This window comes from Lampetra planeri, chromosome 32 (assembly GCF_965212315.1).
Source record: "Lampetra planeri chromosome 32, kcLamPlan1.2.h2, whole genome shotgun sequence".
Classification (NCBI taxonomy): Eukaryota; Metazoa; Chordata; class Hyperoartia; order Petromyzontiformes; family Petromyzontidae; genus Lampetra; species Lampetra planeri.
The window spans coordinates 9,446,081-9,463,579 of NC_136138.1; the positions used below are offsets into that span (position 1 = coordinate 9,446,081).

The window sequence follows — 17,499 nt, forward strand, 5'->3', positions numbered from 1 at the left end:
GATTTAAAGCTTTCGTGACTGCAGGGATTCATATTCTTGGTTCTTCCGGTAAAGTTACGTAGAAGGGAAATAATAAAATAATAAAAATATAAAACAATAAAAAATTCTCACGACGTTTCGACTGCAACACAAGCAATCATCATCAGGTGTGAAATCCACAGCAAGAAAATTAGAAAAATTTGAAAAATTTTCTTGCTGTGGATTTCAACGTTCATCCTACAAAGTCCCATCACAAGGGAGAAACACAAGCAAATAGACAACACATTAATGTTTACCCGTATTAAAATGGCTGGACTACATGTGGACCTGTAAAATTCAATTCCCCTGCCCAAGAATTACGGGGTAAACCGAAATGGGTTGACGGCAATGACAATGGTTTGTGCTTTTCTTCATCAACGTCAGTGACGACCAACGTTGAGTTGCGTCGAACTTATACGCTTAGTTAAAGTACAAATATTACAAAAAAAACCCCGCAGTTAATCGCATTCTATATCCAGTATAAAACAACACGAAACTTTATTATGAACAAAAACAACAAAACAACAACGTGACGTCACCACGCGAGTTCCAGCAAACGCGCCCGACGTCACTTCACCAATAAAGACAGCGCGTGAGAGAAAAAAACCACACCCCTCGACAGGGGGGGGGTGACGTCATCTTCAGATATTTTTTTAATAGTGACGTCATGTCACGTGGGGTGATGGTGGCGTTATCGGGCGCATCTCCACATCATCAACCTCCTCCTGCCGGCTGCCGCTCAGGCCTTGTAAGTAACTAACCGCACCGCCAAGGTCAAAACGCACGAACCCGTGCGATCTTTCGCGTCTCTTGCCTTTTTTTTTTTAAATCGCTTCAACTCGTCGTACAATCGCCGAAAGATGCACGCGTTGATTAGAATAAAAAACAACTAAATTAAATTCCCCGTCTCGCTTCCGCTTTGGGCGCGGCCCCCTCCGTTGTTGGCTGCTTCCGCCCGCCCACCCATTGTGCTGGGTGGGCGGCGGCGGGTTTTAGGAAAATCGGCAGGCAGCGGCCGCGGCCTTGCTTGAATTATTGTATGTGGTTATTTTAAAGGGGCGATTAAGTTGCTGGCGCGTCGTAAGTGTGTGGCGATAACAACAATAACGACGACAACGATACCGCCGTATCTCGCCGTGTGTGTGCGTGTGTGACGGTGTCAATGTCTTGTGACTTTCAACTCCTTAAAACATTTGCCGGACCCTTAACAGGGACATTGTTAATATTTATAGTCTGTGTTGATATTTAATGACGTCATTTTCATATTGCTTACATTACATTACACACCAATTGGGTATACAAACAAATATATTACGTTTTAGATCATTAAATGGGGGGGGGGGGGGGTCACAAGACATCTGGACCACACTGCAACAAAGTGCTGGACATGGTGGGGGTGGGGCAGCCCTTACTGTGACGTCATCCGAGTGTCATTGTGGGATCGTGGTGATGGTGATCGCAGCTGATTGTCAGAACCGAATTCCACAAGTCCTTTTGATCAAGTTCAAGATGACACATTCTTGTACCACGCTTACCACCACCCCTCACTCGCCTATTGGAACCGGCGGTGGTAAGTCTAGAGCTGACACTACTGCCCCGTACTCGGGGCAAGATAAGTGGGCTTTGGGTACTGTTCGTCCTTAACCACAACCCGAAACCATAACCCCAACCTCTTAAAACCCTAACCCCTAAACCTGAATCCTTAAATCCCAAGACATGAACCCCAAATCTTCAATAATATCCGTAAAGGTACATCCTCAAACCAAGCCTCAACTGAAACTCGAACCCCCAATTAAACTTCTTAACTGTACAGGAACTTCAGTAAATGCAATGTTTTATATATTTGTATTCATCTGTGGCACATTTCTGCCATAGATATGCCATCCAAGGCGCCATCATCAACTCAAACACTGGGAAGTGATTGAATGAAAATGTGGTCTATGATTGTGTAGTGACAGAGAAAGGTCACTACTGTGTCGGCCCGTACGAAGGCTGGGGGCCCCAAGGGGGTGCCTGAGGGGTCGCGTGGTGGAGGGATCCGGACCCTCCCAGAGGTGGGGGAAGTGAGGCGTGTCCTGGGAAGGGAGGCGTGGCCTGAAGAGAGCCAGCCACGCCGGGGCGGAGCCAGCCACGCGAAACCAAATATAAGCGTGGTGTGAACGCAGAGCGAGGCTGCTGTTGTACTGTACTCCAAGGTGAAGACATCTTCGGTCGTCAAGTCCTGAGTCGTCGTCCTGGGCCAGGCAGGCCGATGCCTGCCTGGTCCAGTCTGTGTCGTGTTCCAGAGTGTTAGTGAGTTGAGGAAGGTGGTCACCACCTCATGTAGAGTGTTATATTATTTACCGTTTAATAAATAGTGTTGCCTCCAAGTTGCGTGTGTGTGCACCTAATTTGAACCTACTACAATTGTATTAAAATGAACATCGCCAGGGACAGTAGTCGCAGTTCCACATTCCGTTGGCAGCGTTACAACTATTCTCTAACCAACCACGAGTGAACGTGCTTCTGCCGACCCTGGTACTAATTTTATCGACCCTGCAGGCAAATTGCCATATGGTGAACCTCGGAGCCAAAAGCCAATGTTAAGTTTCCCATAATCTCCAAAATAGCCTTGGGCTTTGCATACCCTCCATCGGCACTCCTGATTCAGTGGTGGGAATATGTCAGGTCGTGAATGAAGTATAGCGTAACAACCACCACGACCCGCGCACATCATGGGGGAGAGCATCCATCGGTGACAGTGATTGACACAATGTCGTAATATTATTATTGTTATGACACGTACAGTTCGTGCCTAACATATCTGTTATTGACCTCCCAATACCAGAGGTGGGACAAAGTCATTGTTATGCAAGTCCAAGTCGAGTCGCAAGTCATCAAATTCATGACTCGAGTCTGACTCGAGTCCAAGTCACATGACTCGAGTCCACATCTCATAGGTGGGACAAAGTCATTGTTATGCAAGTCCAAGTCGAGTCGCAAGTCATCAAATTCATGACTCGAGTCTGACTCGAGTCCAAGTCACATGACTCGAGTCCACACCTCTGCCCAATACAGTGGTGCCGCCTCACCATATGGTGGTTATTGTTCCATCCGTCGATGATGGTGGTGATGATGCTTTCTATTACGGTGCTGATAGTGATGATTGATTGGGTATTCCACCCTTGGCGAGTTCTGTGCATTGCCTGTCACTGTTGGGACCCTGCTGTGTTGACAGCTGAGTTGTATCGTAATTGATATGGGAATTCTACACCAACAGACACACCATTCATTCCTACCGTTAACATATCGAGGGGAATGATGTTTTCCTGGTGAAGAGGAATATCTATTTAATGTAATGGCAAGTTTTTGTTTAAAAGCAACTCCCTTTAACAAAATGCGTGTGTTTACTGAAATGAATATCCTACGTAGACATGTTACAGCACTTTGTGAAATACGTTAAGATATGTAGGTAATAAAAACGTAAGAATTGTTTTAAATCCCTCTATCAGTCCACTGCTGGATGATGGCCTCCCCATGCCCTGTGGTTGTGGGAGATGTTTGATTTTACTTGGCCACGCTGATCAGCGTGGGTTCGCGAAGAAAACCCTGAAGTTTTTTTTATTAATTTTAATTTCATTTTTTTACCTACGTGACTTTACCGAAAGAACTAAGAGTATGAATCCTTGCAGTCACGAAAGCTTCAAATCTAGAATCCTGAACAGTTTGTCAACAAATTCACGAGAATGTGTGCATTCTTATGTTCGCTGGAAGTTATCAAGTTTTTTTCTGGACACTGGATCTTATAACGAGCGCATAATGGCATCGAACTTGCGAAATAGGAAGTAAAAAGCGTGTTACTTCATCGCAGGCAACCACACCTCGGTAAATCCCCCACCGGGAAATTAGTGTTGGGAACCGGCCCTAATCACCGGGTGGCCCAGACGTTGAAATGCACGGTAATTAATACGTATCGTCATATAGCAATAGCCGGGCCACGTACACGCATGTTTTTTGTACGGTTTTTGGTGTATGGGATTGGCAGATTAAAACACGTTTGTGAGATAATTATCACGGTGCAATGTTTGCTGATATTTTTGTTTTTTTTTAATGTGTTCCAAAGAGAGCGAATTTGTTATTTGAAAGGTTCAGTTTTGAGATGGCACCACTACCTCTGTTATTCTAGACTGGATTTACCCAATACTATATTTACCACATTTTCCTTTGTGTATTGGCCTTGTAGATTTACGTGGCATTTGGTATGATTTATTATCTCATGTAGTGTTGCCAAATTCCGTACTAAGGAACAAAAGTAAACAGTGCATTTGTATGCATATAACATATATCCGAATTATTTTGCATTGTTTTCTAAGACAATTGTTACAAATTAAACCAGCATTGTGCAAAATTCAATGGTGAGTTATAACAAAGCATTTTATTTTCGCTGAATTACCAAACTAGGTGTTGCATTTTTTTTTGGTCATTTTGCAGCAATCCATCGTACAATACTGTACGTTTATTTTCGAATTTCCCGTTAGAGGGGTTATCGCTATGCCAGCACGTGGTTGCTGTTTTGTGGGCAGCAGCTGTAGGATGCTCGGCATTTTGTTGAACCCCTTCTGTGACTGCAAACCCTCATTAGTGTTGCCAAGGGATACAATGGATTGTTGAGGACAGAATGTACTCCATATTTCCCCCAAGGGATTTCAGCATTTATATCACCATCTCCTACCACGGACAACACACATGTTTATTAGACTACTAAATGCTGCACTGTACCTATACGCCACTAAATATCTCTTCGTAGTAGAGGGCCATTGTCAGATTTCGTGCAGAAAATACCGTTGTGTTGAGGCCTGCTTTTTCCATATATTTATGATACACGTGGCTAATCCCATGTTTATCCATGTATATGTTGCATTTTACAATTATTAAAATTTCACAGTCTTTATATTAAATAGTTGCTACACTATGGTATTTAAAAGTTAATTGCGCAATCGCCTATATTTTTTTACATTTAAATAGCTTCAATAGGTTTTCCACAATAATATTATATTTGCGAACTGCAATCGCTTTGTTATGGCATTCAGTTATGCACAAATGTCAATAATAGCTTCTTTATTGCAAAAACATAGCCCGCTGAAGCCTGTTTATTTTTTGCGAACGAATCTAATTCTATTTTTCGATTAAAATGTTGTGGTCGTTAACAAAGGGAAGACTAATACTAATGGGGTTTTGTCATTAGGTTTCCGTTCATGTTAAACCCCAATCCACTAATCCCCTTTTTTCGGGTAAAAAAAAATACTTTTAATGGCATGTTTGCAGTATAATCCTTAGCAACGGCTTCAAACAAGGGGTGATAGGAATGGCTTTGAATGTCAAAGGGAATTACCCTGTAAAAACAATCTTAATTTTGGCAAGCATAACACTTTTGCAAGTGTGTTTATGCAAATACATTTGATGAAACATTTACGTAGGTACAAAAAACAAGCATTGTCTTGGCGTTTTATGTACATTGTAGATTTACACGTATTTACAACATCCCTGTTATGGAAGGCAATCTGTTATAGTAACGCGTGATAAAAATGAGTCATTATTTCAACACTTTTATTTCGAGGGGCTTTTTTATGTGCACATTATTACACCCTTTGCAATGGGCCACAAATACAAAGTCGCGTGCCCATGAGCTTGGCAATAACATAACAACACAAATATTGCCAAAAACATGTATTTACCAGCGTGACATGAAATCGATGTTTCACGCATAGCGTCGGGTTTTTTTTGTGGAGAGGGATCTCCTTGTGTTTTTTTGGTAACTCTGGGTTGTTTTTCAGTTCTCCTTTAAGGGCTAAAAAACACAAGTGAGGTCATCCAATAGGGGGTTTGTAGGGGGTGGGATGCTTGGGGTAAAGGTGTCACGTGGCCTTTGCCGCATTCTTTTTCTCTCTCGACGAGGCCTGCTCAAGCAGGGAATGTGCAAGTTCAGTGGCTTCGTGAATTGCCGACGTTCTCTCTGTCGTAGTGGACTTGGAAGGTTTGGTCTTTTTTATTGATTCGGTATTAATCTATCATTTAATTACGTTGCCAAAAACAACAAGGCGTTATGGTGTATTTTTTTTTCTCTCTCGCCAAAATCCTGGTGCTGGAATAAAAATGCGTAAAAATGTTTAATGTGGGTTTATGTAATGGTACGTATGGGTTTTTGTGTTTTTGTGAAAACAAACTAAGCGTGCCGAAATAAACAACAAGTCGTGTAAAACGGTGCAGAGGCGGGCGGGGGCGGGATGTCTTGGTACCACCCCCCCCACCCCCCCACATCTGTGCCACATTCCTATTGGCTGCTCCCGCTGTTGCCAGGGCTCTCGTTCGAACGCGGAGCCGCCCACTTAGAACGCCGCCCAATAGGGAGGCGAGGGGGGAGTGTCGCGAGGCCGTGTTGGGCGTTTCCATTGGGCGACGGGCGGGGGCGGGGCAGAATCTGTGACGTCACGCGACTGATTGACAGGGGGCGAAGGCAGAGCGCCGCTTTATTTGACTGCGCTGTTGCCCAGCGCTTACATAACGCTACTGAAGCGAGCGGGCGAGGAGAGAAGATTTCCTCCTCCCGCCGTACGTTGTCGTTGTTCGGGGGTTCTCCCTAGGCCGTCTGCCCCCATCTCATGCCATTGCTTTGCTGTTGTGTTTCGTTAGAGGTACACGCTGTGTGCGAGCACGATGTCGATCGCTGTGGTGCGCACGTAGACAGCGTTTGATGAACGTTCTAGACGATGGGGGGGACGTGCGTTGAATTTTTTGTGTTCGCTGCAGGGTTTTTGTTGTTACTGTCGTGTCTGGATTTCCTGTTACGAGGCGTACGTAACGCAGTAATTGTGTTACGCGAATCAATTATGGGCACACTTTAACCATTAAGGAATTACGTGATATAAAAACATGTTTCATGCGTAAATTTGCCTTCGTGCTGGACATTTGGTTTCTGTCACCGATATATAAAATTTTGATTTAAAGCTTTCGTGACTGCAGGGATTCATATTCTTGGTTCTTTCGGTAAAGTCACGTAGAAGGAAAAAAATAAAATAATACAAATATAAAACAATAAAAATTCTCACGACGTTTCGACTGCAACACAATTTCACACCTGATGACGATTGCTTGTGTTGCAGTCGAAACGTGAGAATTTTAATTGTTTTATATTATTTTATTATTTCCCTTCTACGTGACTTTACCGAAAGAACCAATAATACGATATAATCTCATTTTTTACTCGCACAATTATCAATTAATTTTTTGTAAACAATGCCACGCGCCCAATTTAACAATTAACATCACGCTGTTTGTTTCCGCTCAGGCCTCTCCAAACCCAAAGTGACCGACAGAGCCGAAGCCCTTCTCAGGATAACGACCCGCGCGTTTCGGGAGGCCAGAATGAGCCCGATCCTATCCGAAATGGACAATTACAACATCAACAAGGGGGGGGTCCTGCTGGAGCCGTTCGTGCACCAAGTGGGGGGCCACACGTGTGTCCTCCGCTTCAACGACGCCACCATCTGCAAGCCGCTCATCAAGCGCGAGCATCAGGTGTACGAGAGCCTGCCGCTCGACATCGCGGGCTTCGTGCCACAGTACAAAGGTGAGGTTGTCGATTTCCCATCCTGACTATTAACGCAGATTTCGTCGTCCGCAACGAATTGCTTGTCGAACCCGTTCTCCATCACCCTCGCCGCCGCTCCGTACGGATTTCTTGATGTCTTCTTAGTCGTGGCTGGTGATGATGATGATGCTGCTGCTGATGCTGTTGTTTTGACGTCATGGGTTTTCCCAGTGACCTCGTACCTGCTGGTCATGTGCGCTAAGAAAATACCACGACCAGCTTTGCCGAACCGGTTTTACTTAAGTTATACTGGCGAGAGGCGTTCCTTGGTTGAGTATTTTTGTTTTAAATGTCTCTGAACATTCGTCACTCAAGCACCGGGGCCCCCTCCCGAAAGCCCTCTGTGTCTCTCTCTACTCACCCACCACACTCGCCCTGCTCGCAAGATCCCCGTAATATGCTTGAGTCTCCCGCGCGATGTGTCTTTCCCAGGCTTAGGTGACCCCCCCCCCCCACAACGCTTTTTAAGGCTTATAGGTGGCCGGCCCCCCCCCCCCGAGTGGCTTTTCTCGCTCGTTAGACGACACAACAGCGCCTGGGGGTGGTGGTGGCATGGCATGGCCACGCGTCTGCTCACGCTCGCGTCGCCCGCGGCAGCACGGTGCCCTGCCACTTTAGCTGGAGTCTTGCCATGGCTGATGCTGCTGCTGCTGCTCCAGTAATATTCCATCGCGATCGCAAGCGACCATCGGTGGTACAGATAGAGCGCCGAATCGATGGTACGAGAACGAAGGACTTTCTCACGACGGCGTTGATTTTGATTTTCGTTTGCGGTCGACGCTGAATTATTTTTGCGATTTTTTTTTATTCCCCCCCAAAAAAAAACTTGTGACGTTATATGGATTGTAAATATGATGGTGACGATGTTGCTTGGAATATTTCTCGGTGGTTTTGTGAATAAATGCCGTGAAAAAAACTCTTTCTGTGTTTGGACCAAAGAAAATAATTAAAAGTGACTGGGATCTGAGGCTGATTGCTATCTTAATGTCCAGTTACTTGATTGTTTGCACATGCCACTGGCAGTTTTATTTGTTTTGTGTTCACGTTTGTAATTGACAAATTGCTGTAAAAATGCACTTTATCTGGGTTTGAACTCTACAGTATTTTACGACTTGTTGCTATGTTGTAACATACTGTAACTTGCGATTTGTTTTTTGCAAACGATGCCTGTGTATGCTCTGCTGTGCAATTTTCTCATTTGCATCAACGGATTCTTTTGGTTGTGGCTAGCACTTTGCACTTGAAAACGGATTTTTTTTTTTTCAAATGTGGTCAATAAAGCAATATGTTGATCAAACGTCTTTGTCGTTCTTTGAATGGCACATCAGTTCGTTAGACTAACGGAACACATTACATGAAAATATTGCCTCTATTTTTTTGCAATGTGCAGATTTGCTGCCTGTGTTCCCATGTGTCACTCTTCAAATTAGGTTATAGCTTCATCGGGATGTGAGGGCGGATCAAAAAAAACCCGCCCTTTACATTTGTTCTCCAAGATGTGACGTTAAAACGGTAAGAAAACAAATTTTTGGTTTGTTTGCCGAGATCTCATTCGAGCTTCCGGCATTTTTCTCGCTCCACGGCAATGTGTCGCTAAATTTGTGCCCTCTTCAATTCCCCCCCGCCCCCCCCCCCCATAACCCGGGCGCTCGTGAACAGGCATCGTCTCGGTCAGTTTCGAGGAGGACGAGGAAGGAAAGACGAGCCTCATCGCCTACCCGCAGACGGAGGGAGAGGAGGCTGCGGGCGGTCGCTATGAGCGCAAGTACTCGCTCGAGTGCGGGCAGCCCAAGCGCAAGCAGCCGCGCTGGGACAACAACAATTGCAACGGTGGCGGCGCCGTGCCCTCGCCGTCTGGCAACTCCGAACAGCAGCCGCACACCGACGCCGGCAAGCAGAAGTCCTCCTCGGTGGAGAAAAGGAGGTACGTGTGGTGACGAAATCCTCTTGATCTTCGCTCAAGTTGTGGTAGCCGCTGGTGCACGAGTTGGTGGTGGGGGCAACCTGAACAAGAACTTTGGGACTAATGTGTTACACTGCAGTTTAATTATTGTAGTCACAAGGAATGTTTTGTGTAATCGCCAAGGTAATTACATGAAAGAGGATTTGCTGGAAATATTTTATTTTAATATCCGTTTAGTTAATTTTTAATTAAATCTGACCGTAATCCGACTTTTGCATCTGCAAGCGGTGAAAACAATTAATTTTTACAAATTCATCATGGGTACAGCTCCCTTTCTCTCGGGGTTTCAAACATCGTGTTCCAAGCCAGCCATTGAACAGACACACGGTGTGTTTTGCGTAGTTTAGTTTAAACTTAAGGATAGAGTATAGTTTGACATGGGCGTCGTGTGGTTTGGGCTAATGTGTAGGTTTTATTGCAATTCCCATGAAAAAAAAATTGCCACACCAGCAATTGCAAAAGTAGCCATTTACCAGGACTTTAATTTTAGAGAATACCTGAATTCCAGATACATTTACAAAAGATGTAGCAGTGGTATAGTGGTCGACTCACTGCAACGAAACGTATGATCCGAATAAAATTTCAGGCCTTAGCTGACACCAATGGCAAATGGTATTTGAACTGATCATTGGGCTCCGTTTTACTAACCCACACTGGCTAGCCTGGTGAAGAATGGTCAAACAACCCCTTACGATTGACATGTGAGTGGGGGGCTTGATCCAACAGGAGATTGACAAAAGTGCTGTAAATAATGTTTTTAAACTTGCAAACTAAAATTTCATGCAGAATGTGGCCTATTTATTCAAAAATGGACCTGTTTTTTTGATGTTGCTGTGGGCACGCAGGCAGGAGAAGTCTTGTGAGGTTGGTGTGAAGTCGGAGGTGGCGTACTACAAGCGGGACTCCAGCTCGGAGAACCTGCCAGCGGAGACGCGTGGGAACCCCTGGAGCATGGAGTGCCACCAGCAGCAGCTGCAGCGCATGAAGGACAATTCAAAGCACAAGAACCAATACAGTATCCTTCATAACACTAAACTATTTTGTTATTTTACCAGCTAAGGCCCCCGCTGAGCTATTATTTGGCGCTTTTTTCAAAAGCGGCCTTGCAGCCAAATACTCTAAACGCATGTTGAGTCTAGATGTGGAGGTCACGTAACTTCTCGCACGGGGAGAACATGCAAAGTCTAAATATACAGGCGTCAGGGTCAGGATCAAACCCACGACCTCCTGTATACCAGTCAAGATAGTTAACATCTCGCAACCGTGGCTCCCCCATAGGTCCCCAGAACCCGGCTGCTTCTCAAAGTCCAGCTCAGTGGTGCGGTGGATGAGCTCATGTGTAAAGGCATTCAACCCTGGTTGATTTGCATTAAAACAAGAATAGTTTTTTCTAAATTAAGCATTTGACCTTAACCAGCACTCGAAGGATTCCTTCTGCTGGAGAACCTGGTGTCTGCGTACAAGTGGCCGTGCATCCTGGACCTCAAGATGGGCACGCGGCAGCACGGTGATGACGCATCCGAGGAGAAGCAGGCGCGGCAGACGCACAAGTGTCAGCAGAGCACATCGGCCGTCCTGGGCGTGCGCGTGTGTGGCATGCAGGTCCGTTGCAAACCGCTCGCGCTCTCAGAATCGTTCAGTCATGTTCAGCCTTCTATCAATAAATATTGCTGGATGAAAAGCTCTCGGTGCCCTGTTGGTCGTGGGGGTTTGTTTGACCATATTTCACCATGGTGATCGTTACAGGATGGTGAAAGGGCACGGTAGAGGTAACAAAGCCTGGGTCAGATATCGCTTGCCGCGAATGCTAGCTGTGACTGGGTTCCTAGCGGCACAGTATGCTAACCACTACACATCTGTTTCCCCTTGAAATTGTACTTGCCTCTAAAAGCATTCTCTGAAAAAGTTGTATTTGTTCAATTGGACTTGGGTCAGAAATGGCTCGGGCTGACTAGCCACTCAAAATAGCACGTAGGCACGTAAAATCTTGCAAGGGACGATTTTACAAGGGTGGGGTGATGACGTCTCCGTAGGTTCTCACGAGCCTCATTCTCAAACTGCGGTTTTGTGAGCCGGTCATGTGATCTTTCACGGATTGACTGAACTTTGGTTACGGGTGCGTTTGTGGTTTATTGGTGTGTGGGCGTAAAGCGTAGCCGAGAGGTCTTTTATTGGTGAACGTTTACTGGAACGAACCCGTGCAAAGGTCATTGTTTGAATACAGTCTGTACCTGTGATAACAGTAGCAATCGCTGTTCTTTTCTGATATATTGTCAGATTTATTACTTAACAATGGTAGTTCTGTAGTTTTCACCATTATCGTAGATAAGCACGTACGGTTGTTTTGGCTGGATCTGACACCTCCGTGTATAAATGTGTTTCCTTTGCACAACAGGTGTACAGGGTAGACGCTGCTCAACACATGTTCATGAACAAGTACATCGGGCGCAAGCTGTCGGTGAACGGCTTCAAGGAGACGCTGACCCAGTTCTTCCACAACGGACAGCGCCTGAGGAAGGACCTCCTGGAGCCCGTCCTGCGCAAGCTCTCGGAGCTCAGGGTGGCGCTGGAGCGCCAGGACTCGTACCGCTTCTACTCCAGCTCCCTGCTCATCATCTACGAGGGCCAGGAGTGCTGGACGTCGAACTCTGAGGCCAACGATAGCGCAGGGGAGGAACCCGGTTGCGACGGCGCCGGCGTGGACGAGGCGGTGAAGGTGGACGTGCGCATGATCGACTTCGCGCACACGACGTGCCAGCAGTTCACCGACGACTCCGTGGCCTACGAGGGGCCGGACTCCGATTACATCTTCGGGCTGCGCAACCTCATCCATATCCTCAAACAAATCAAGCATGAGCATGAGAACGTGGGCCCCAGCAGCTCTGTGCACGAGGAGGAGAGTGGCGATTGAAGAAGGCGCTCCTCGCCACCGTCCGTGGTTTTTGAAGCGCAAATTGTCGTTGATCCTGACGCACGGGAGAGGAAGAAAAAAAAGCGTTGGCGCAGACGGCGCCGTTAACTCTGGTGTTGAGTCGCTCCACCAGCAAAGTAGCGGAGAGTTGTTCTTTAAAACCTTGTTGGATGTCGGACCCTTTGCTTTCCGGACAGACTCGTACAATTTTCAGAGCTGTCACCAGCGGTATATTTATTCGGACAACGTAAAGGAGTAAAAGCAAAAAACAACAACTTTGGGATCGCGTGCGAAGAAGATGTGCAGATGACGTTTGAGAACACTTAGTAAATGGCTCTTATAAACTGTTGAAATTGTTGTTGGTTCTTAATTTCAGAATTGTTTCAGAAAGGCATGGACTCGGATGGATGCATTTTATACGTGTTATCAGAAGCAACACTTGACATGAAGGTTGACTGCATGCTGCAAGATGCATACTGTTCCTGCTGGTTCATTTCTGATGAACAAGTTGATGAAACGGTCACGATTTGGATTATTTTTTCGCATTTCACAATGAAAACTTGAGCTTTAAAGGGTTACATTTTTATCCTGGGAGGTTGAACTCTGCGAGATTACAATGGCATTCTGAGAATGTATATTGCAGTTTATTCTTCCTATATATATCTCAGCCTGAGAGGCATGTTCGTCTTATATAGAGTGTTACTTAAATTAAGGAGGCTTTTCCGGTCTCGGAAGTGAGGACACTAAAAAGAGGGACCAAAAGTTAAATGTTATTCAAACTAAGCGATGTTGTGTTTACAATGATGTTTTCGATGGAGCGGGCAGTCTCCAGCATTTTTTTGTCGTTGCAACGCAAATGTTTGCACTTCCCTGTTTTCTCGCACACCCGTTGTAAACGTGGAATATAAGCCGATATATATTCCATTTGCATATTTATTTATATCGTGTAAAAGGGTGATGTTTATTGAGGAATGGGGGGGGGGCTAAGACACAGGTGTCTGACCTTCCGTGAAAATTTGAGTGATCGTATATATTGAAGTTCTCTATATAATAAAGAAAACCGCAGTACGTTTTGTTGCGCGTGTCTTTTCAGCAACCCGTCGCATGTGGTAATCCCGTTTTCTGTGGTTTTATTAGAATTGGCTTGAAAAAAGGTGCGGCAAATTCGTCATTGAACGAAATGAGATTAAGGCAATATTACAAATTATTCATCTCCGTGGAGCAGAGCCGTGGCCGATAAAGAGCTAGGTCACAAAGGCAAACTTGATTTTTTTGGTATTTTCAAGTCGATACAAATGTCATTTTGCTTGTGGGCATTTATGCATCTGTTGTACTACTGTATATTGTACAAAGGGCCTCAATGATTTGGAATTGCCTTTTACGTAACCAGGCGAGGCCCATTAATAATCCTTGCAACCAAGACCTTGAACACGACATCAGGACAGTAATGATCTTTTACAATTCCTCATTTGTTTTCCACAAAGATGCAGCATCGTGCCATTTCCCCTTCACAGTAGATGGATGTTCAAGAACCATGAAATGCCAAGGTTACTTTGATATGGGGGCATGTCCTCGTCGCCTTTGACATCTATATAGTGCAGGGGCTTCTGGGAGGGTGGCCACACTTGCTTGTCGCAGGGTTTTCTGGGAAGTGTCATGAGTCATGGCTGTGTGTCGCACAGGTTTATGGGAAGCCTGCAATGGTGTTGGGGCTCAGGATAATTTTGTACCATTCCTACCTGGATTGGGGAGACACCCATTGTCAAGTGGTTGATTTCTTGTTTGGGATAATAAAAAAAACGTAACTCCTGGGGAGCTATTTTCAATGTTTACCAAGGGAAGATCGCATTAAGGATGTTGCTGCTAGTAGCAACATCACAACCTGGAGAAAATAAAAGGAGAGAAGAATGGGCCAATACATTTTTCCTGGTGAAAGCCGTCGCGTGCAAGCTGCTTCGTGGTGGTGGTGGTCAGAATCTCTCCGTGGCTCGGTCACGTGGGCAGAACTAAGACCAGCTGTGGAAATGAGTATCATCGACCCCGAGATGAATTTTCTGTCCATCTTCCGAGATATATATGCCAATATATATGATATAGTGTATACAGCACGTCTTCTATATATTGAACGAGTAACACATGCATGACTTGTTGAAATAATAACCAAAAGACCACGACATCAATTACTGATCATGCACACCACCATATGCATGCAGTATGATTTGTGTTCATAATATAGCTCCAACTCAACGCATTCAAAATGATGGTGTATCATAGAAGCTTGAAAGAGACGGGTATGTTTAGGTTATTTTTAAAGGAAGAGACCGGATCCATTCCGATTAGTATTATCCATTGCACCCCCGACCACTTCTAACATCATCATGAGCCATGATTAACCCACTGCTCGATGAAAACCTCGAGCTGTTGGCATCTCTCACGACCTGTGCTGCAACAATCTCCTAGCACCTGCACAGGAGTTGATTTCATCGCTTCATCTGGTGTCGGAAGTCTTCCGTTCCATTGCTGCCCGTTTTCACATTGCGTGAAAGTAAAATGTTCCAGCGATGATTTTAACCACTCCTATTATAGGCGTAAACAGAGATGTGAAAGTTTTAAAAAAGGTCTTTCGAATGATACGTTTTTAATTGATCGAATCTTACTGAGTGATGCGCGAGTCCAAAGGCTGTATGAGGTCGCCGGTAAACATCCAGTCACTCAGTAACGCATGCTGAGAACTATGTTCTAGAGGTGGCTGTGGGGAACTAAATTCATTTCAGAGAGGGCCTATCCGTCTGCCTGGTCCTTACCGGGTGCCTACAACAATTTGCAACATCGAATGAATGTCGTGCGCAGCGTGGCGGCCCTGGTAAACACATTCCTGGGGTATCGCTGGCACAAAACACGTGCCGTGTCTTCGCTGCCACGCGCAGAGTGACCGATGACACTGGATCTGGGAATTGAGACGCAGATGCAGTTCTGACAGTGCTATTAACCACTTTAAATCTAACCCGGTTTAAGGCCCTTTCTGTGGGATGCCTCGATTGGTGGCTCATAACGGTCAGGTTTCACCAACTCGGATCTCTGACGACGCATGTGAATCACTCACCCCAAAGCGATTGGATGGGTTGTTATGATTTTTTATGCATATCTTCAACATCTCGCTTGCATTTACGACTACAATGAGCCAAGAATGTCTGTGTGTCCCGCGCGTGACGTCACTCCACGTCAACCAGCCCCCCTCATTAATACTCATGAACAGGTGACCTCCACATGGATCCCCCCTAATTAATAATCATGAGCAGGTGACGTCACTCCACATCGAACAGCCCCCCCTCATTAATAATCATGAAGAGGTGACGTCTTCCAAATGGACACCCCCTCCACCCTTCATAATAATTAGCAGATGACGTCACTCCACATGGGGGGGCGAGGCGCCTCCTCCCCCCTCCTCGGCGTCAACTCACAACCCTCACTACAAAGGCAGAACCCTCACGTCACGTGATCTCCGTGACGCTGTTGAGACATCAAAGTAAAAAGGACGTAATGAACAAGGGATTATAACCTTAAAATGAAAAAGTCTGTGTCACCGCGGCCTTACAAATTGCACACGAATGGATGCAATGACTATCACGTCGCGGTCTGCTTTTTGCTTGCAAGTTTCAGATTTACTGCAATACAGCCACTGTTTCTCCACAAATCTGGCTGTCGCCTGATGAAGCTAGTTGTAATTACTGGTGAAACGTCGTACTCAGATTGTAAATGTTGTGGCTTGGCTCTCCAACACACACCGGTGTTGCTGTACTAGTGATGAATTGGCCACGTTCTGTTGACGTGACAACCCTTACTAGTCGGCTGTGTCCGGTGGTGGTGGGGTTTGACGACGCATTTATATATTTACGCGATCTAACCCAAAACATCTCTATTATGGATGATATTGGTCGCGAAAGCTTGCTACGTGTTAAACATCCTCAATGCAATTACAAACTTAATAATAAATAATTGAATGGCCACAAAATATCTGCAAAACGTCACAGCAACAAACGTGGCGCCCACCATTGAGTGTGTATACTGCGGGTGTTGTTCCACTCCGGAAAATGTTGACGGTTCTTTACGGGAGCGTCCCAGATGTGGAACCGTGCCTTGAAGTTTCCAGATCGCATCGACTGACGCCGCGCGTGGACAAGGCGCGTCGTAATTCTAGAAGCCTGTTCTAAATCAATCGATCTATTTTTACCTCGGGAAAGGTGACCGTGATGATGTTCCTACAATCTGTTCGACTTTTTGCACCGAAATATCACACAGAGGTGGGGGAGGGGGGGGCTTTGGCGTAACGCTCGTGAGAACGTAACGAACGTCCGTTAACCCTACTTAGCTCGACGATCTTCGGGTCCACAAAATCGTCACGGTTTGTGGCAAGGCCATAATTATAATATATAATCAAAATGTCCCCCCCAATATATTGCTATAAAAAATTGCTATGCTATGTAAATAAAAACAACAATTTGCTAAACCTTGGCCACAATATCTGGATTTGTCTTCATATAAATCAATGCATAGATTTATGTTTATATGATTGTGGTTATGGTTGTACTTTATTAATTCCTAAACTCTGCCATTACATATAATGAAACAAGAAATGGTAAAAAAAGAAAAAAACAGAGCAATGTAATACAATACACTATTAGACATTGTAAAAAAAAAAGTCCATCCCATGTGTTAGTCAATTTTTTAAAAATATTTTAGGCAGGAAATTAGTTTTCAAATTTAGATATTTTTCTGGGTTGGGACCTCCAGACACCCTGGAAGATTTGGTTCCCCCCAATGTTGACTCCATGGCTAGGGCCTTGGTTTGTGGGCCCCTCAAGCAAGTAAAACCCCGAAGAGACGCAGTCTTATTGGCATACATAGAGAGAGCTGCTTGAAAAATGGAACAATCTCTCAGGCACACACCGAGATGCACGGCCGGTCTCAACTTATCAAAAT

The 17,499-nt window shown here is 45.2% G+C and overlaps 1 protein-coding gene across 3 annotated transcripts; it reads left to right on the forward strand.

The window, feature by feature from the left end:
- The first annotated feature begins 652 nt into the window (after positions 1 to 652).
- On the forward strand, positions 653 to 13,587 carry IP6K2 (inositol hexakisphosphate kinase 2). 3 transcript variants are annotated; one of them, XM_078609702.1, is made up of 6 exons: positions 653 to 766; positions 7,343 to 7,624; positions 9,305 to 9,569; positions 10,454 to 10,623; positions 11,035 to 11,210; positions 12,004 to 13,587. In XM_078609702.1, exons 2-6 carry the CDS (start codon positions 7,420 to 7,422, stop codon positions 12,517 to 12,519), a joined length of 1,332 nt encoding a protein of 443 aa, XP_078465828.1. In that variant the 5' UTR covers positions 653 to 766; positions 7,343 to 7,419; the 3' UTR covers positions 12,520 to 13,587. The 3 variants fall into 3 exon arrangements, with proteins under 3 accessions (XP_078465828.1, XP_078465830.1, XP_078465827.1); XM_078609704.1 differs by lacking the exon at positions 653 to 766 and adding an exon at positions 5,950 to 6,031; XM_078609701.1 differs by lacking the exon at positions 653 to 766 and adding an exon at positions 6,484 to 6,606.
- Positions 13,588 to 17,499: the final 3,912 nt, after the last annotated feature.